General features: G+C 41.7%; 1 protein-coding gene across 1 annotated transcript in view; it reads left to right on the top strand.

Annotated features, from left to right (window-relative positions):
• Positions 1 to 20,980, top strand: part of LOC110161223 (integrin alpha-3-like) — a 57,838-nt gene that overhangs the window by 27,290 nt on the left and 9,568 nt on the right. Inside the window, exons 11-18 of the mRNA XM_055152361.1 lie at positions 7,337 to 7,530; positions 7,813 to 7,901; positions 8,538 to 8,671; positions 9,419 to 9,496; positions 11,620 to 11,687; positions 13,609 to 13,745; positions 15,090 to 15,233; positions 18,607 to 18,704. Of these exons, the coding sequence (XP_055008336.1) occupies positions 7,337 to 7,530; positions 7,813 to 7,901; positions 8,538 to 8,671; positions 9,419 to 9,496; positions 11,620 to 11,687; positions 13,609 to 13,745; positions 15,090 to 15,233; positions 18,607 to 18,704 (942 nt within the window). The remainder of the gene's footprint in view (positions 1 to 7,336; positions 7,531 to 7,812; positions 7,902 to 8,537; positions 8,672 to 9,418; positions 9,497 to 11,619; positions 11,688 to 13,608; positions 13,746 to 15,089; positions 15,234 to 18,606; positions 18,705 to 20,980) is intronic.

The raw sequence follows: 20,980 nt of genomic DNA, 5'->3' as shown, positions 1-20,980 counted from the left end.
GGCCTGGCGGAGGGTCAGAATTCCAGGTCAGAGTACTCAGACGGATGAGCTGCAAGAGCCCTTTGAAGGCTGTTCAGGATGTTGATCATGGAAAGCTTTAATAAGAAGAGGGTCTAAAATGAAACTGGCAGGCACCCAAGAACGCTCCTCTGGCCCATACCCCTCCCAGTCAACCAAATATTGGATGCCCCTACCACGGCGTCTGGAACGGAGCAGACGCCTCACCGTGTACGCAGGTTCTCCATCAATCAGACGAGTAGGCGGAGGTGAGGGTGAGGCAGGGGCAAGAGGACTGTCTCGAGCCGGCTTCAACTTTGAGACATGGAAGGTGGGATTGATCCGCATAGCTCTTGGCAACTTGAGACGCGCAGCCACCGGGTTGACCATCCTCTCAATTTCAAACGGGCCGATAAACTTGGGGGCAAGTTTCTTCGAATCCGCCCTGAGTGGTAGGTCCTTAGTCAAGAGCCAAACCATATGACCAGCCTGGTATGCAGGAGCCTCAGAACGACGGCGGTTGGCTGATGCAGAGTAGCGCTGTGCAGAGGTGAGCAAAGCAGTCCGGGCCGGTTTCCAGGTTCTGTGGCAGCGTTTTATGAATGCTTGAACAGAGGGGCAAGAAACTTCCTTTTCCTGGGATTGGAACAGGGGTGGTTGGTAACCATAAGCACACTGGAATGGGGAAAACCAGTGGCTGAACTTTTCAGAGTATTGTGAGAGTACTCTACCCACAGTAGTTGCTGGGACCAGGAGGACGGGTTCCTTGATGCCATACAGCGCAACACAGTCTCCATCTGCTGATTGATTCTTTCTGTCTGGCCGTTGGACTGAGGGTGATAGCCTGATGACAGGCTAACCGTGGCCCCTAAAAGGGAACAGAATTCACGCCAGAATATGGAGGTGAATTGGGGACCCCGATCAGAAACAATATCAGTGGGGAGTCCGTGCAACCGAAAAACATGCTGCAGCATCAACTCAGCGGTCTCTTTTGCCGACGGAAGTTTGGTCAGTGGAACGAAATGGGCCATCTTGCTAAAACGATCAACTACAGACAGGATGGCGGTGTGTCCATTGGAAACAGGTAAGCCAGTGACGAAGTCCAGGGATATGTGAGACAAAGGCCGGTGGGGAACAGGAAGAGGAAGAAGATGGCCAGCAGGTGATTGGTGAGTAGGCTTCGACTGGTTACAGACTTGACAGGCATTAACAAAATCTCTGGTGTCCTCATCCAGGGTACCCCACCAGAATCTTTGATGCAGAACCTCCTTAGTCCGTTGGATCCCGGGGTGACAGGTGAGCTTAGAACTGTGAGCCCATTGCAGAACATCTGACCTGAGGTGTGGTGGTACATACAGAAGATTGTTTGGACAAGTGCTGGGGCCAGGGTGGTCTTCCAAAGCAGCTTTTACTTGCTCCTCCACCTCCCAGGTGAGAGTAGCAACGATGTGAGAGCTGGAAAGAATGGTATCAGGTTCAGCAGAGGGGTCCTCGGAGGCGGAGAACTGGCGAGACAAGGAATCAGGCTTAGCATTGCGTGATCCGGGACGGTAGGACAGTGTAAAGTTAAATCTGGTCAGAAACAGAGCCCATCGAGCCTGTCGGGAGTTGAGGCGCTTAGCAGACTGAAGATATTCCAGATTTTTATGATCTGTCCAGACCAGGAATGGCACCTTGCAACCTTCAAGCCAGTGTCTCCACTCCTCTAAGGCCAATTTTACTGCCAGCAGCTCTCGATTACCAATATCATAGTTCCTTTCTGCAGGTGCCAGACGACGGGAAAAGAAGGCGCAAGGATGTAGTTTACAATCATCAGATGCCCTTTGAGACAAAACAGCCCCTACTCCCACATCAGAGGCATCAACTTCGACCACAAACTGTCTCTCAGGATCTGGCATTCTGAGAATAGGAGCTGAGGTGAACAGGGTCTTGAGAGTCTTGAAGGCTGCATCTGCTTCTGGAGACCACTTATAAGGTACCTTGGACGAGGTGAGAGCTGTGAGTGGAGCAGCAACAGAACTGTAACTCCGGATGAACCGCCTGTAAAAGTTCGCAAACCCTAGGAAACGCTGCAACATCTTGCGGGACTCAGGAACAGGCCAGGAGGTAACTGCTTCCACCTTGGCAGGGTCCATGGACACACTTCCCTGACCAATGATATACCCCAGAAAGGTGACGGATGAAGAGTGGAACTCACATTTCTCTGCCTTGACGAAGAGTGAGTTTGACAGGAGACGTTGCAAGACGGTCTGAACATGATGGATGTGTTCTTCTCTGGACTTTGAGAAAATCAGAATGTCATCAAGGTAGACAAATACATACTTGTTCAACATGTCACGCAGAACGTCATTGACAAGGGCTTGAAATACAGCGGGGGCGTTGGTGAGACCAAATGGCATGACCAAGTACTCGTAGTGCCCTGTGGGCGTGTTAAAGGCAGTCTTCCACTCATCTCCCTCACGGATCCGGATGAGATGGTAAGCGTTGCGCAGGTCAAGCTTTGTGAACATTACAGCATCCTGCAAAAGTTCAAAAGCGGAAGAAATGAGTGGCAGGGTAGCGGTTCTTGATAGTAATATTGTTTAACCCCCTGTAGTCAATGCAAGGTCTAAGGGTCTTGTCTTTCTTCTCAACAAAGAAGAAACCCGCACCCGCAGGGGATGAAGAGGGCCGGATGATTCCTGCAGCCAATGACTCAGTGACATACTTCTCCATAGCTTCTCTTTCAGGTCCAGAGAGGGAGTAAATACGACCACGTGGCGGAGAAGTTCCAGGCAGAAGGTCAATGGCACAGTCGTAGGGACGATGTGGAGGAAGTGATGTAGCTTTAGTCTTACTGAAAACCTCTTTGAGGTCATGGTACTCTTCAGGAACACCTGTCAAGTCTGGTGGAGTACTGGAGTTATTGGTGGGCAGCAGTGATGGAACAGCTTGGTTGAGACAGACCTGATGACAAGATGGATTCCAACTAATAATGGAACCTGAAGACCAATCAATATGGGGGTTATGACGGAGAAGCCAAGGGAAGCCGAGGATTACAGGGTACTGTGGTGTTTTCAGGACGTGAAACTGGATGGTCTCATGGTGGTTACCAGCAAGTAGCAGGCGAACAGGAACAGTGCGATGGGTTATAGACCCCAAAAGTCTGCCGTCTAGGGCATTGGCTGGCACAGGTGCAGGAAGAGGAACAAAATTTAACTTTAACTGCCGAGCCAGGCTCTCATCAATAAGACTAATGTCAGAACCAGAATCAATAAGAGTGGTCACAGTGTGAGTACCACTCTCAAGCAGCAGACGGGCTTGAAACTGAGGACGTTTTACAGGGGAAGGTGTGAAAGAAAGACTCATCAGTATTCCCCTTTCTACTGATGAGCCTGCCCTTTTACTGGACAACTAGAAACAAAATGGCCAGGCTTCCCACAATAGAGACAAAGGTTCCCCTGACGACGGCGGTTCCGCTCTTCAGGAGAAAGACTCGTTCTGCCCACCTGCATGGGCTCAGGACCCCCCTCATGGGAAGCTGGGGAGTGACTAACTGACTCAGGAGGACGTGGACGTGTGACAGGTCGTGGTTCAGGAAATTTGTGTCTTTTTTCATGTCGCCGAGCTTGGATGCGGCGATCAAGTTTGGTTGCTAGCTCAATCAAATTATCAAGGTCAGAGGGGAGATCGAATGAAACCAGCTCATCTTTAATATAGTCATTGAGACCCAAAAGATAGGCATCAGTTTTAGCTGCGGTGTTCCACTGGCTTTGAAGGGCCCGGGTCCGGAATTCTATAGAATAATCAGCAACAGTGCGGGCTCCCTGTCGCAATCCCATTAGACCGCCAGCTGCATCAGGTCCAGATGACGTAGCCCCAAACACTTTTCGGAGTTCTTTAGCAAAGGCATCAAAAGAGGTACAGGCAGCTGTCTGGCGCTCCCATTCTGCGGTTCCCCAAAGCCGCGCCTTTTCTGTAAGGTGATTGATGGCAAATGCCACCTTGGCTTTTTCTGTGGAGAATGTGTGTGGCTGTAGGGCAAAGAGAATGGAGCAGTTGGTCAGGAATGGATTGCACCCTTCCGGGTCCCCCCTATACCGTTCTGGTGTGCCTACTCTGGGTTCCGAAACTGGTCCAGGTGCAATCAATTCAACTGAAGGTTGCGGGGCAGGGTTGGGAGGAGCGGGAGTAACTGCAGTGACTAGCTGGGTGACAGTGACTGCCAGTTGCTGGATCTGAGCTGTTAAAGTGGCAATGTTTTGTTCATTAGCTGCAGCTGACTGCCGAGCAGCATTAGCAGCAGATGCTAGCTCGGCCTGGTGTTGCTGCAGGCTTTCTTCAAGTCTAGCTAGCCTCTCCATAGGGCTTTCCTTGTGTGCCGAGTCCATACTGGCTAGATTGTACTATCACGCAGGTAAATTGGACTCAAATACAACACAAGTATATAGGCAAACAAAGTCTCAGTAAATAACTCAAAATGTCCTCTAAGGTAATGTTATCTAACTATGACTGAAAAAACAACAAAGGAATATATCATTCATATAATGTGAACTAAAATCTCTTCCAGAACTGGGAAACACTCGAAGTAGATAATGTGCTTAGATAAACTAAAACAGGAACTATAAACAGGGGAACAAAAAGCAGAATGCATAAAATGCAAACAGAATACAGGTTCAGAATTTCCAGGTAAGAGCTTGAGAGTATGTGTTCACAGGTTGACAATCTAGCAAAGACTGAGGGAGCAGAGGGAGTATATATAGACTGGACCTGGGCTGATTACAGAATGAGAGGCAGCTGTAGGGAAAGGAGGGAGGTGGCAAAAGGAGGACCGGAACAGAGTGAGAAATGGAACTGGACTGGAGGAAAACAAGTAAACAAAAGGCAGAACTGTGACAGTCATAACAAAATAGTGATTGAAACCATCTACAATTTCTTTTACAGTTTCGAGTCTGGTATTATTATGTGGAAGATCATTTGAAATGTCATGTTTTTGTTTCTCTTTTTCAAAATTTTTTCACTTTGCTCTTCAAGTTATTTATGAAAGTTATCCTTTTTTACATCCTTTTTTTTTTTTTTTTGTATGTGACTTGTACGTCTTTATTTTCTTTTATTCAATTTTAATAGTAACATACAGTCGTGAACAAAATTGTTGGTACCCCTCTGGTAAGGAAAGAAAAATCAACATTGGTCACTGAAATAACTTGAAACTGAGAAAAGCAATAAATAAAAATTTACTGAAAATAATCAATGAAAATCACACACTGTTTTTGAATTGTTGTTCAACAGAATTATTTTAAAAAAACAAAAAAAACAAATGAATCTGTCCTGGACAAAAATTATGGTTCCTGCAGAAAAGGTAAAAGTAACTGGACTATTGGGACATGTTAAACTTCGGTGTGTCTCTAATCTGCATCACAGGTTCTTCAAACTTGTCCTCAGTCAGTCTGTCTGTTTAAAGGGGGACATGTGTCATTGTGCTGTTTGGAGACATGATGAACACAACACTGAACATGGACGAGAGAAAGAGAAGAAGAGAACTGTGTCAGGAGACTAGAAAAAAAATGACAGACAAGTATAAAGATGAAGACAATAAGACCGTCTCCAAGCAGCTTGATGTTCCTGTGATTACAGTTACACATGTTCTTCAGAAGTTTAAGGTCCACAGGACTGAAGCCAACCTCCCTGGATGTGACTGCAAGAGGAAAATTTGTCACAATGCAGATTTATAAGCCACAAAGCTTCTGGGAGAATGTCCTTTGGACAGATGAGACAAAACTGGAGCTCTTTGGCAAAGACACATCAGCTCTATGTTCACAGATGCAAAAATGAAGCAGAGCAAGAAAAGAACACTGTCCCTACTGTGAAACATGGAGGAGGCTTGGTTTTGTTCTGGGGCTGTTTTGTTGCGTCTGGCACAGGGCATCTTGAATCTGTGCAAAATACAACAGAATCTCAAAACTATCAAGGTATTTTGGAACGAAATGTGTTGCCTGGTGTCAGAAAGCTTGATCTCAGTCGTAGGTCATGGGTTTTCCAACAGGATAATGAACAAAACACACAGATAAAAACACACAAGCATGACTAAGAACAAAACATTGGACTGTTCTGGAGTGTTCTTCTGTGAGCTCAGATGTCAATCCTACTGAACATCTGTGAAATGAGCTGAAACATGCTGTCTGGAGAAGGAACCCTTCAACCTGAGACAAATAGAGCAGTTTGCTTACGTGGAGTGGGTCAAAATACACATTGACCAGAGCAGAAGTCTCACTGACAGTGACAGAAATCATCTGCTTGCAGAGTTTGCCTCAAAAGGGTGTGCAACAAAATATTAGGTTAAGGTACCATCATTATCAATCATCACTATAGATTTTTCTTTCATTGCCAGAGGGGTACCAACAATTTTGTCCAAGACTTTTATATATTTTCCATAATTATTGATTTGCTTTCAACACATTTACAAATTAGGGATACTATGTGGATACAGAGCAACACCACTGCCTTTTTTATCTTTTCTGTTTACTGTAAATAGTTCATATCCTGCCATTTGAACTGTCACATAGAGTCATAAACATCCAAGGTGTGTTACTTTCAGTGTAGTTGACTCCTCCCTTCAGACAGTTATAGCAGGAGAACCTTTTATCATAAAGTGGCACTGTATGACTATGTGACAATGCAGCTAATAAGAAATTATTTGTATCTTTTACCAACCCAGAAGTATGCGGTGAAAGCAGTGCTCTGATTGGCTGCGCTTAGGCAGTCCACCACAGTTTGACTTCTCTGTCTGAAGCGGTGCAGGCGCCTGTAAATGACTGCATGTGGACATGAACAATGTGGTAAAGGATTTAAAGAGCTACGGACAAGTTAAAGGCTGTACCTGATTTTTAATAGTAGATTAATAGATTTTTGCAATAGTTTCTAGTTATTTCTCACTTACCTTGTGCATTCCGAGAATCCGAATGATTAGTTTATAAGCACTTTTAACAACTGGAGCTGTGCTCAGACAAGAGCTACATTTTGCCATCACAGTATTTCTAACAGCTAGCATGCTAACGCACATTTCCTAATTATCAAACAATAAAATGCTCTCTAAATGGACTCAGACAGTACATGGACATTATTTGACCTCAAGAGGGGCAGGGGCAAGGCAAATTTTGCTCAAATACATGAAGGTACAGGGCCTCACTCATTCCATGGGGTGAAAATTGTATACCCCAGCTTCAAGTCGCTTACCAGAACCCTGTCAGAACTGAAGAAGCTGCTTAGGTAAGCGGCCACATGTATTCCCTACTCAAAACGTGCGTCCAGGTGACAGAATCCTGTTGACTTAGGCTCTTCAATAACATGTGTTTGCATTCAGGTGGAATGATCTGCTGGTGGGAGCACCCTTCTTCTTCCAGAGGCAGCAAGAGGTGGGCGGGGCTGTGTACCTGTACCTGAACAGTGGAGGCAGGTTTGACTCCAGGCCCACTCTGGTGCTCAGAGGCCCTCAGCACTCAGCCTTTGGGATGGCTCTGTGTGCAGCTGGAGACCTGGACCAAGATGGATTCCAGGGTAAAGTCGTCTTAAACACAAACCTGTATGGTTTTTCAGTCTAACTGCAATCAAAAAATCTGAGCCATTTTTCCACACTCACACACTCAAACACAAATATACACACAAACACACGCACACGCACACACTCTCAAGCACACAAACACACACACTCGCACACTCAAACACAAACATATACACAAACACACACACACACACACACTCTCAAGCACACAAACACACACGCACACACAAACACACTTTCTCTCTCTTTTTCTTTCTTTTTCTGTCTCTCTTCTCCAGATTTTGTGGTGGGAGCTCCGTTTCATGGTACTGGGAGTGTGATGATCTTTAACAGTGGACCTAATGGTGTCCCCCCTCAGCCTTCTCAGGTAACACCAGTTCACACTGTGAGTGAATACTCATGTTTATTTCCTTTTGCAGTAAATTGTAAATGACATTACTGATTGTAAGAAAAGGCTTTAATAAAAGTTTTGTGCCAAAGGATTTATGGCTACACCTTTAATGGTCTGAAAGTCAGGTCCAAAAGCTTTAGGGGGTTCAGATCTCAGATCTAAGCAAAGTCGGGCATGAGTAGTTTTTGGATGGGAGGCCACTGGGAATATCAGGTGCCACAGTACCTCACTATACAGTAGCACCTGATATTCCCAATAGTAAAAACTGTTGTTGTTTTCTTAGGCAAGGAACTCTGCTGACATTGCCTTGTATGAAAGTGGTGTGTGCCTGAGTGCTGGTGGAGGTCGCAGGGCCCCATGGTGCAGGTTGACAGTCTCGCTTCTGTCACTCTGTCCCACAGTAGCTGTGGCTATTGTGGCTTAACATCACAGTGTGAAAAGAATGAATAATGCTATGTAAAACTAGTTTGAGCATCCAAAAAGCACTATTATTATTATTATTATTATTATTATTATCATACCTTCTCTCCCCTGCGCTCCCCCTTTGTCCCTGTCTCCCTCACCTCCTTCTCTTTCTCATGACCTCTCATGCTCCTCTGTGCTGGTGTCCAGGTGATCCATGGGAGCAGTATCTCACCTCTCTTCAGGACCTTTGGCTTTTCTTTGGCTCCTGCTCAGGACGTGGACCAGAACCAGCACCCAGACCTCCTGATCGGCTCTTTGGATGACTCTGTGGTGCTGCTGCGGTAATGACTCTGGGTGTACTCATTATTTTACCTCGTATGGACTGCTCAGCTCTGTGCAAGTCTGATCTTTAGCCTCACTACTACACTACATCTGACTTTTAACTGTTATAAGTCATTTCAGATCAAAAACATAATATTATAACTCAGTCATATTTTATAATTGTAAAGCAACAAAAGCACAATATGTCTTAAACGCTGTACCAGATTAAAAAATTTTAAATGGTCTGCAGTGGTCCAAAGTTCTTCAAATTTATGCGTTCTGAGCATCCTAATTATTCACCTCAGTGAGGTTATAAGTGGTTTTCACAACTCAGACAACAGTGGGAAGTTTTGCCATCACATTAATCCTAACAACAGCTATCACACTAACACGCACTTCCTGATTATCGGATGCTTGCTTACAAGATGCAGACAGCATGCAGAGGACATACAGTATTTTGACCTCAGGAACTGCTTATACAATACTGTATATCTGTACTGGGGCATTTTGCTCAAATATCTGGGAAAAACATTGGGTACAGTGCCTTCAATTGACATTGTTCATAAATTGGGTCAACATGCTGCAATAATAAAGCATATTGATGTGTGGTATGTTGACTACTTTTTTGCCATGACTTTATCTAATGACCTTCAAACTGAACTCTAAAGTCAGACGCTGAAATGATTATGACTCAGTCAACCCGTTCACATGGTAATCAAATGGATCTTCTTATCCCAATCTATGCTAATACTTTGTTTCCTGCTTAGCTCTCGTCCTGTGGTGGAGCTTACCCAGACTCTTCGAGTGAGCCCTGACATGGTGGATCCAAATGACTGCAAATCCTGGTCAGAACACACAGTACACTCAAGGCGTTTTCAGGCCGACAGAGAACTATGCTGGTGCTGTTTCCCGCACCTAATCTTGAAACAACTCACATGTTCACACTGGAAATCAGAGCGTTCGGGAACTGAAAAGTTGGTTCCCAACGGGAACCAAGTAAAACTTGTTTTTTCTAAGCGAACAGTGGCGACACAAGACGTCAGCACGTTCTTCCAGGTCACACGAGGTAAAATAAACAAACAAAGAGCAATTGAAACTATCACGTATGAAATTAAAAGTTTTAAGTCTACAAAAACTATTACATACTCTTCATCTTGCACGTATCCGTGTTCGCCTGATAAGACTACATCTTTGGATTTGGGCGTCGCTGCCGCCTTCTCCACAGCAGATTGATGTTGCAGCATAGCTTGGCGCCCATATATAATGACTTGTGTGAGTATAAATGCTCGCTGATGTCGATGATGCGATCCATGATTGTTATTTTCCTGCCTGTGACATCCATTTACGTATGACCTTGTTTTTATTTGGTGGCAAATCCACACCCTCTGTTGATGACGCGTCACGGGTTCATATAAGTGGGCGGGAACGCAGGTCGTTCACCAGTGAGCACTTTAGTTCACAGTCGAACTGGTGCGGGAACTGGCACCATTCTGACCAGCCTGAAAACAGCTTCAGAGTACAGAGGTCATTATCCCAGCTCACAGTACAGACGTCCCTACACCCAACTCACAGTACAGACATCACTATACACTCAACTCACAGTACAGACGTCACTACACCCAAGTCATAGTGCAGACATCCCTACACCCAACTCACAGTACAGACATCACTATACACTCAACTCACAGTACAGACGTCACTGTACACTCAACTCACAGTATAGATGTCACTATAATATTGAATAAAATACAATAAAATATTGATAGTGCCAAAGTATTGTAAAGTTTTGATTCTCATGTCAGAGAAGATGTTATGGAAAACGTGGCATTATAATGATACTCCCTATCCCTGCCCACTGCTCTGCATTAATTATTAATAATATTGCACTGGATTTATAGAGCTTTTCGAGACAGTGATGTCATAGCATTCTATAGAGCCTTTACATTACTATTGGGGTGGAGGACAGGTCAGAATTCATTGACAGAATTTGCATTTAAATGCAGATGGTGTATAAATGCTTCATAATTAAAAGCTCTGTAATTATGACGTAAAATAAAGGTTCCTGGTCCTAAAGTGAAATCTGTATTCACAAGTATACAGTAGATACTATAAAAGGTATAAAACAGAGGTGTCAAACATACGGCCCGGGGGACAGATCCGGCCCTTCAAGACCTTTAATCTGGCCCTCGGCTTATTTTCTACAAAAATATTTTTATTATATTTTCTATTAAAATATTGTAAATTTTCTGCAGTGCTTAGCACAGCAGCGTCTCGAAGTGCCTCTGTGTGTGGCCCCTCCCACCAGATCAGCACAAATGAAGACTTGTCTCTTTCCAAACGCTCTGAAAGGACGATCGTCTTGACTGTTGACCCTCATCAACAAAATGTCCAACATGAGAAAAGTGGAGCCGAGTGCAGGATTTTCCAAGAAAAATAGACTTATTCTTATTTACATTCAAGTTAATGTTAAAACATTGTGTTGAAATTGTATTTTTCTTAAAGATTCAGGTTGTTCATAATATTATAATATTTTGTAAAAGAAAGAGTTCATCAATTAAAAAGATTTCTGTAATAGATTTGCGTTTCTCTGTGCAAATATTTGAACTTATTGTTATTTTTGGGGTTTATATGACATGAGTTTTCTGATCCGGCCCCTTTGGGATCAAAGTAGGTTGGATATGGCCCCCAGACCAAAATGAGATTGACACCCTGGTATAAAAGGTATGCAGAACTAATCTGGTGCTGTACTTTAAAATATTCTCTCCTCCTCCTCTCCTCCTTTCTCCTCTTCCTCTCTCCTCCTTCTCTCCTTTCTCTTCCTCTCTCCTCCACCTCACCTCCTCTCTTCCCTCTCCTCTCCCCCTCCTCTCCTTTCCTCCTCTCCTCCTCTTATCCTCCTGTCCTCCTCCTCTCCTCCTCCTCCCCCTCCTCCTCCTCCTCCTCCTGTCCTCCTCTCTCCCTCCTGTAGCATACGTGTGAAGGTGTGCTTTTCATACACATTCAGATCTGGAGGGAGCAGTGACGAAGACAACATCAGTGAGTCTTGCTTCGCTTTCACACCTACTGTCCTCATGTGACTTTATCCAAACACAGGACATTAGCATAGCATGTGGTTTAGCATAGCTTTGTAACAATACTAACATTTTAAACTGTATTTCCATATGAAGGGATAGACTTGATGCAGATTCCGATACCATGATGATAATTTAAAAACAAAACAGTATTTAGACAGTACATTGTCATTTTCAATATTAAATGGTAATCATTTCTTGTATATTACCATGCAGTCTTATATCTGTGTAGTCTCTCAATTGTTCAGGCAGATTTTGTAGGCACATACTAGTCTCTGTGCTCAGGATCATTCTAAAGACATTCAGGAAAGGTTCAGTTCTGTCCTGTTGATGTGACATTTTTAGTATTGATACTTGCTCAAATGAGTACTAGTTTGTGTATCAATTAGTATCTGATTTTCAATACTTTGACAACCCTATCATCAAGGTAAGAATCAGGTTAGTTTAACCATTCACAACTATTACAACTAAACAATGAAAATCAAACTAAAAGGTAATTTCATGTTAAAACATTTACAAAAACATACATATTTACATAATACACATAATAATTTAATACATTAAGGACAATGGAAGCTGCAAAGAGCTTGTAATATATTCAGATTTTTATATTTTAGCTGCTGGTTTTAACAGTGGCTCTAACAAGGGCTCTATTAAATCTAAAATAAATGACTTGTTTTTAAAATAAAAGGTAGACAGAGGCAGCAGAGCTGGAGATGGTGCTGGTTGATAGATGGATGACAGTGTGTTCTGTTTGTCCCTTCGCCCTCTGCTGGTGCTAAATCACATGATGATGACACACTGTGGTCTGTCTCCTCCGCCTGCCCTTGTGTGTCCCTGGCTCAAGATTAAAGACCACACACTGATGTCACATGAGACAATAGGAGCAAAACATTAAGCAGAACAAATGAGGACATACAAAATGTGCTGTAACTGAAAGGTACTTTGCTGTCTGAGAGTGCTTGTATTTTGCTTTTCCAGAGCATTCATAAAATAAACTCAATGGTAACCACTAGAAAAAGACCATTTCTTTGACCTTCATTTTACATTCAGAGGAGATACAACCAAAACAGTTTTAATGTCTAGTCTACAATCTAATTAAAATGGTTTATGGTTAAAATGGTTTATATTATCTGTATTAAGCTTCATCTATAGATTTTTCCCAAATGCCTTTCCCCCATAACCTGGCAAAGCTAATGTTAATACAGATAGGTCTATAAGAGCTCTGTGGAGTATTGAGACTTACCCAAAATACAGCAGCCAATTGACATGCTGTGATAATAATAAAACAATAATATTGTTTTTTGCAAAATTAATATGCAGACGTATGATCATATGACCTCTGGAACATATTTTGGCACCATTTCCAAAATGAAAGATTTGAATAAAAATATTAATTCTGTCAGTTCTTTCCCCCTTGTTAGACAGCAGATGTGACTTGTGTAGATGTAATGCTGTAAACAGGAGCCAAGTCTCAGTTCCTCTTTATTTGACAATGAATATACACATACACACACAGAATATATGACAGCAGCTTTTAGTTCGCAGAGTCTGTCTTGGGTCAGTTTTCTCTGCAGCTGTGTAGCGATTCCTTTTACACTGCTTTTGACTGTTGTAAAACTATACCACCAAACAAATAGGAAAACATGCAAACCTGTCACATAAATAAATAATTAAAAACAAATAAATCTCTTACCCATGTGAGGCCCCCTGCAGAGACATTATGATTCATGGTTAGACTTAGACCTCCTTTAGTTTCATTTTAGGCCATGTTCAGACCTTGTTTAGGCCTGATATAGTCTGGCTTTAGATCTGGTGCTATTCAAAAAAAACAAACATTAACATGAACCTGACTCAGAGTTAACAGCATCTCTCCTGTGCTGTAGCGGTGCAGTTCTGGGTGAGTGCAGATGTGACCAGTGTGAAGGCACGTGTTAGCTTCTTGAGCAGTGGACAGAGCCACGTGTGGTCGTTCCTGTCCATGCCCACAGCCCACTGCCGCACACTCAGAGCCGGTCTCCTGGTACGGACACACACAACACTGTCACCTTACAAACTCTGGAGAAGTCTATGGTATTACAAGTTACCCTGGCCTGTTGTAAATCTCAAGTACTATTTAAGTTCCTCTATTATTGTACTGTACTATTTAAGAGCGTTCTTCTCTCAGACAGAAAACACTTTGTTCTATAATAGATTTGTGTTTCTCTGCACAAATATTTGAACTTCTTGTTATTTTTGGGGTTTGTATGTCACGAGTTTTCTGATCCGGCCCCTTTAGGATCAAAGTAGGTTGGATACGGCCCCCAGACCAAAATGAGTCACCCCTGGTCTACGCTAATCTCTAAAGCACAAAATGCTCTGTCCTACCTCCTCCTTTTACCTTTAGTTCAGTAGAGATTGGCAATACAAGGATTGAAATTATCCAAATGATTCTAGTGAAGCTGTATGCTGTATGTTTTGGATGAAGAAACAACACTGCAACATAGATCAGAAAAAGCACAATATGGGCCCTTTAAATTATACATATATATAATTTAAAGGGCCCATATTGTGCTTTTTCTGACTGATAGATAGATAGATAGATAGATAGATAGATAGATTTTTTTTTATTGTAACACAAAAATGTGATATTGTGACATTCCTTCTCCAAAACAACAACAATATTTCTATAGCGTACAGCTGGAGAATGTAGTGAGAGCTGTCAGCTGCACACAGAGCACATGTGAGGAAACGTCTCCACTGCATCTCAGCTTCAAAACACATTTACATTTCCTACTGACCAGATAGAAGTCATAGCATTATCGAAACAATTTTAGACTTTAGCCATATAATCACACTCTATTCAGGGATGGAAAGACAAATGATTACAATTACTGATGCACAGTTTTTCCCTCTGAGAGAAGTATAAGAAAAAATATAAATATAAATAATAAATATACAGGGTTTGTGTGTAAAATGTGTGAATGAAATAAAACATAACTCCAAGTCTGTCTGTGATGAAACTACATTATATCATAGATCAGAAAACAGTGTAATATGGACCTTTTACTTGTACTTGCAGTTGAGTACAATTCCAGCCATGTAAAAAAATACATAAATATGAGTACATTGTCCCAGAGGGAAATTTCCAATGACATCAAGATGCAGGGTGTGATTTTAAATAAGTTCAGCTGTTAAATGTGTTTTTGTTTAAAAGAATGAAAAGATAAGTGTAAGTCCCATTCTTTGAGCAAAAACCAGCCTAACAAAAGAGAATTTTCTTTTTTATATTTGCCAATGTTGTTTTTGATTTCATATGTTGCGATTATATTGCCTTATTTTAATAAAAAAGAAAAAAGAAAAATTTACTCCCCCACCTTTCTTTCAGAATCCAATAAGAGATCAAGTCCAGCCTCTGGTGTTTTCTCTGAATGCCTCCATGGTCCAAAAACTCCCAGAGAAACGCAATGGACTGTATGATTTGAGACGATTTCCTGTGACCAGTCACCCCCTTCTTCCAGTCAGACACCAGGTGAGTCTCATACCCACTGACCAGTCCTCCATTGGTCACCAGGTGACCAGCTTCATGCCAAAGGAAGCTCTACCAAGTATTGAGTGCATAGAAATGAACATTTCAAAAGTCTGACATTTCTGTATAAAATATCCTTTTTTATTGACCTTATACAATGTTCTAATTTTCTGAGACCTTGAAATTTGGGTTTTCATTATCTGCAAACCGTAATCATCAAAGAATCAAGAAATTGTATATATTATATATAGGCAAGGTAAGTATAACACAATTTGTACACAAAGTAATTCAAAGTGCTTTACAGAATAAGAAATACAAATCACAATACAAACAAATCAAAACATAAATAATCATCATGAAATTAAAGAGAGAGGGAGACATTAAATTAGAGAGAAGAGTGCTGAATAAAAAATTAAAACCTTTCAGTCATATGCAGCTAAACAGAACTGTTTTGAAACTGGATTTAAACAACGTTAAAGAAGAGTCTGTCTCACACTTTCAGGACGACAGTTCCAGGTTTTAGCTGCATGAATCTGAAACGCTGACTCCCCTTGTTTAGTCGTGACTCTGGGCACCAGCAGGAGGCGAACCCTGAGCTCCTCAGAGTGTGCGATGGTTCATATGACACTAACATGTCACAGATGGACTTTGATGCTCGGCCATGGAGAGACTTGTACACAAGCAGAGCCGCTTTAAAGTCTATTCTCTGAGCCACAGGAAGCCAGTGCAGAGATCTGAGCACAGGATGCATGTGCTCGTACTTCCTGGTTCAAGTCAGGACCTGAGCTGCAACGTTCTGGATGTTCTGCAGCGTCTCACAGCTCATTTGGAGAGACCAGTGAGCAGAACATTACAGTAGTCTAACCTACTGGAGACAAACGCATGGATAAGTTTCTCCAAGTCTGATTTAGACAGTAAAACTTAGATTTTGCAATGTTTTTTAGATGGTAAAAGGCTGCAGATGTTATTGATTTGATGTGGCTGTTAAAGTTCAAGTATGAGTCCATTATTAGCCAGAGATTTCTTGCCTGATTTGTAGGTTTTAGAGAAAGAAACTGGAGGTGACTGCTGACACTGTCTCTTTGTTTCTGTGGGCTTTGTTTCTATTAATTGTGTTTTGTCTGATCTGTTGGATGCAGTGGCAGAGTGAGTCCACTGGTCCACAGTCTCCTGCTGCAGTGAGACATAGATCTGAGTGTCGTCTGCACAGTTGTGGTAGGACACATTATTGCTGTGTATTAACTGCCCTGTAGGGGGCAGCATGTAGAGACTGAACAAAAGGGGCTCCAGGATTGACCCTTGGAGCTCTCCCACAGGTCAGGGCCATGTGATCTGAGACACAGTTTCCAATTTCAACAAAATCCTTTCTGTCTTCTAGATAGGACTTGAACCAGTTTAGTGCAATACCAGAGATGCCCACCCAGTCCTCTAGTCTCTATAAGAGATGATGGTCAACCATGATCGACAGCATCAAAAGCAGCACTGAAATCTAACAGGATCAAGACTGAGACTTTGCCTGCATCAGTGTTCAGGCGGTTGTCATTTGTCACCTTGATAAGGGCAGTCTCACTGCTGTGGTGGGCTCTAAAACTTGGCTGTTAAACATCTAAGGAGTTGTCTATTTGGAGAAAGTTTGTAAGCTGTTGGTAAATAGCTTTTACAAGGACTTTGCCAAAAAACAGTAAATTTGAGATGAGTCAGAAATTGTGGCATTAAGACTGCTCTACTTTAGGAGAGGCTTACTGACCACAGTTTTCAGAGCTCTTGAAATTTTCCAGATTGAAGTGACATGTGAAGTGTGTGAGCAAGTGATGAAAGCAAACTGTTGAGGACGGACTTTAGAAATCTAGTGGGTAGCTTGTTTAGGCAGCATGTAAATGAACTTAGATTGGTGACGATCTCTGCAAGGTGCAAAGTGTCTCAGCTCTAAGTTATTCTGAGTTGTGGAATTGATGCATTTTGATACCCCGAGCCTTGTCATTAAAGAATACTGCACTTAGATGTGGAAATTAGTTCTAACGGCACTGGAGCTGGAGGATTTGTTCATCTGTTCACTGTTGCAAACAGGACACAAGAGTTGTTACTGCAATTTCCAATAATGTCCAAAAAGTACCTCACTCACATTAAAATACATTAAAATCACCTGTAATGACTAAACCATCAAAGTCTGTGCATGTTGACTGAAAGCATCTTAGTAAAATCATCAATAAAACTTTGGAGGTTTGTATATGACTGTAGAGTATATTTTGAAGGAAACTTAAATGATGAAAACACCCAAAATGACAACCTAAGAGTTACACCAAGAAATGTGTGGTCATGTACTTTTTCTGTGGTTACATTATTCATTTTAATTTGTGTGTGGATTTATTTCATGGTTTCGAAAGAACATTGCTTTTGTTTTCATGATATTTAGAGGCAACTGTTTTTGGAAAACCACACTTGTAACTTTTCAGTTTCGTGTGTAGCCTCAATTACTAAACGTTGAAGGTCCCCGCCTGAACACACAATTGTTGTATGTAAAGAGAACTAATTTAAGTTCTTCAGTAACTAAGTACAAGACATTTATATTTAAAAGAAATAATTTGGGGCCTAGCACAGCTCCCCGTGGACAAACACAACACAAACAATGGTATCACACATGGATTTGTGATGTCCTCATTGCACATACTGTTTTTGGTTTGTTAAATAAGACTTTAGAACTATTCCTCTGATTATGTATTTTTGTATCTTTTGTAAGAGTATGCAGTGGCCCATTGTGTCAAATGCTTTCTTTAAGTCTATGAATATCCCAATTGAATACTTTTTCACATCAATATTATTATTATTATTATCCTCTTTACTCAAAGCTGTACAAATGAAACAAAACACACACCAGGTGTGTTTTTGAGGAGGTCACAAGATTAAAACATGACAAAAAGCTCACAAAAATCTATAATGATTTATTTTCTATATTGAACCACAAAAAAAAAGTGGTTTTCCCTTTTAAAAATGAACTGACATCATGTGAAGCCAATCTGTCCACTTAAGACACCATCACAGTGTGAACCTACGTCATGACTGGTCCCATCAGACAGGCAGCCATGCACATGCCCCACCTCCCCCTGACTGCAGCCCTGCCTGGGAGCAAAAGGTTACACACAAGATTACAAACATACAACATTTTCTTCATAAATTCATTACATTATTTTTTTCCTCTGATATATCTGTAATGGGACAAGAAGAATTTTACTCAAATTTGGTACTGGACATTTTAAGTAGACAGGGAATAAGTCTTTTTTACATTAGGTAGATATACTAGTTATTATGAGGTTGTTATTATTAGGTATATGTGTGGCTGTAGTGAATAAAAAAGTCCATGTATGAAATATGTTGACAGATCCATATTCAAAAGGCATGTGGAAATGACAACCGTTGCCATAGTAACCTGCAGATGACTGCGCAGTTCACTGACGATAGACAAAGGCCCTTGGACACGTGAGTACAACTCATGCATACCAAATGTAAGTACTTGTACCAGGGTTTCAAACAGTTTTAGTCCAAGGATGCCTTATGGGGGCAAGAGACAGTTTTTCCTGTTGCTGTATTTTGACACAAAATATTGGAAAGGTAAATTCCCAAATATAAAACCTGATCATTTCTATTACTTACTAGACCTAAGACCATTCTATATTACAACAAGCATCTGCAGTGAACAATATTCATTTTTGCTGCCCCCCATTTGTATTAAATAACACTGGCCTATAGAATGCTGTGATGTCATCTGGAACTCACCAATAAGGACTAACCTTGTGACGTTCAAACTGTGATCATAATACAACATAAGATGTAAGCTGCTGCTAAATTACAATTGTTCCATTGGTGAATTCTTGTAGCACATGGTTGGGTTTACATGACATCCCAACATTTCAAAATTGTCCCGTTTACATGAGAGCTTTAATTCCAATAAAAAATAATTAAATTTGGAATAAAACATTTATTTTGCTTTAAAAAGACCATGTAAACACTTAATTCCTAATGATTATTTGGAAATAATCTTATTCTGAATTAAACTTAAATCCGAATTAAGTGGGTGGTTTATTCAAATTTTAAAGTCAAATAAATTTATTCCGCGATCATGTAAACGTTTATTCCACTTAAAAAATAATTCCGGTTGTTCAGTGCATGCACATTGGATCACCCTTCTGATGCGATGACGCACTGCAATATGGTGAAAAAGTTTGTATCATGTTTGTGTCCCCAGTACCTCCGTTTCCTGGTGCCTATGTAATTACGAAAGGTACCGAGGTTCCCTGTTAACACCACGAGCCGTCCTCATCCCATGTTATCAAAAGTTAAGTTATTAAAACCACAGGAGCACTCGCCATAGCGAGCAGCCCCTCCTTAGTCTTGTGTCATCCTCCAAGCGGGTTGGTCAGACAGGTCCATAGGCTCCGTCCTCCATGTGCTGGGTCCAGACGGGGGTGAGCAAGACTACTGGATCCATGTGGCGAAAGTGAGAATGCGCTGTGGACTACAGGTCTGGCCGGGCTGCTCTTGTCCTCTGTGCTCGAGGAGCTCGGCTGGTACTGAGGTGGTCCAAACATCCGGAGAGAAACTTGAATCCCGTTTGATTCGTTATGTTGTTTCGAGCATCCATCCTCTGTGCTCTTGGTTCTTCCCGGGGAAAACGCTTCTCAGGCTGAATCACCTAACACCACTCCCTGCTTTAGCTGATCTGGGCCCGACCTGAACCAGAGCTGCTCCTGCTGGTTCCAGAGTCTGGGTTTGGACCGTTCCTCAGTTTGTATGTGCAGGTGAACAGTGGTACATATCCCCACACGCGTAACAACAAACCAAGATGACAAAAAAGTCGGTAGCAGCTGAAGTGTGTGTTTCTTTCAGTCAACGTAAAGACGTTCATGTCCCTGTCTAGTCAGAACCCTTTCCCACCCCAAGACATTGACCAGAATTAAATAAAGCTGATTTAACCTGTCTTCCATGTAAACCTTAATTCAGAATTATTATTTCCATGTAAACCCAAACGAGAATAATTTAATTCCGAATTAATTAACTCTGAGTAATGAAATTGGAATTTAAAAACATCATGTAAACATGGCCATTGTCTATATTTGTCCTGGTCTATGGTTAATATCTCAGCAGTTAGAGAGCTTAATTTATACAATGTTTCAGAAAGTTGTTGTTAGTAGAAATAGCTTTAAGCCTTAAGATTGATATTACAGTATCAATCAAATTCACACCGTGAATTCCTGTAGTCCACCAGTGTATTGGCTCTGTTGACAATTCAATCAAATGAATGCAAGACGGGGTGGCTAGCCAAAATTCAAAGTAATGTAATGATAGGTATCAATACTGTACATTGCAAAGTTGCAGACAGTGACATCACGCTGGGGGTATATTACCATGGTGACAAAAACACTGCTAAATTTGTATAAATTATCTGAAAACTCAAGAAAAGATACAAAATTGATATAAACAACACATTTTCAGGAGCAATGAGCATTCATTGTCCTGTTTAGGTATTCAACAAAAGTTGACTTAACTAGTTAAGTGTAATGTCATTTGAGAGGGACTTGTTTAACAGCACAAATTAGCTCACCTGTTGTAGTTCCGCGAAGTCAGCACTTTCTGGTGAGATTTTGCTAGAGCAAAACTCAGAATAAAGACTAACAGGCCTCAGACAGAGCAGTGCTTACAGTTAGCATTAGGGCTGTCACGATAACCACAAAATTTAATCACCGTGGTACTAAGAG

This window comes from Boleophthalmus pectinirostris, unplaced genomic scaffold, assembly GCF_026225935.1.
Source record: "Boleophthalmus pectinirostris isolate CB_2022bp ecotype Guang Dong unplaced genomic scaffold, ASM2622593v1 HiC_scaffold_17, whole genome shotgun sequence".
NCBI classification, from domain to species: Eukaryota; Metazoa; Chordata; class Actinopteri; order Gobiiformes; family Gobiidae; genus Boleophthalmus; species Boleophthalmus pectinirostris.
The sequence above is the reverse complement of the archived record's forward strand: the minus strand, read 5'-3'. Positions and strand labels throughout refer to the sequence as shown.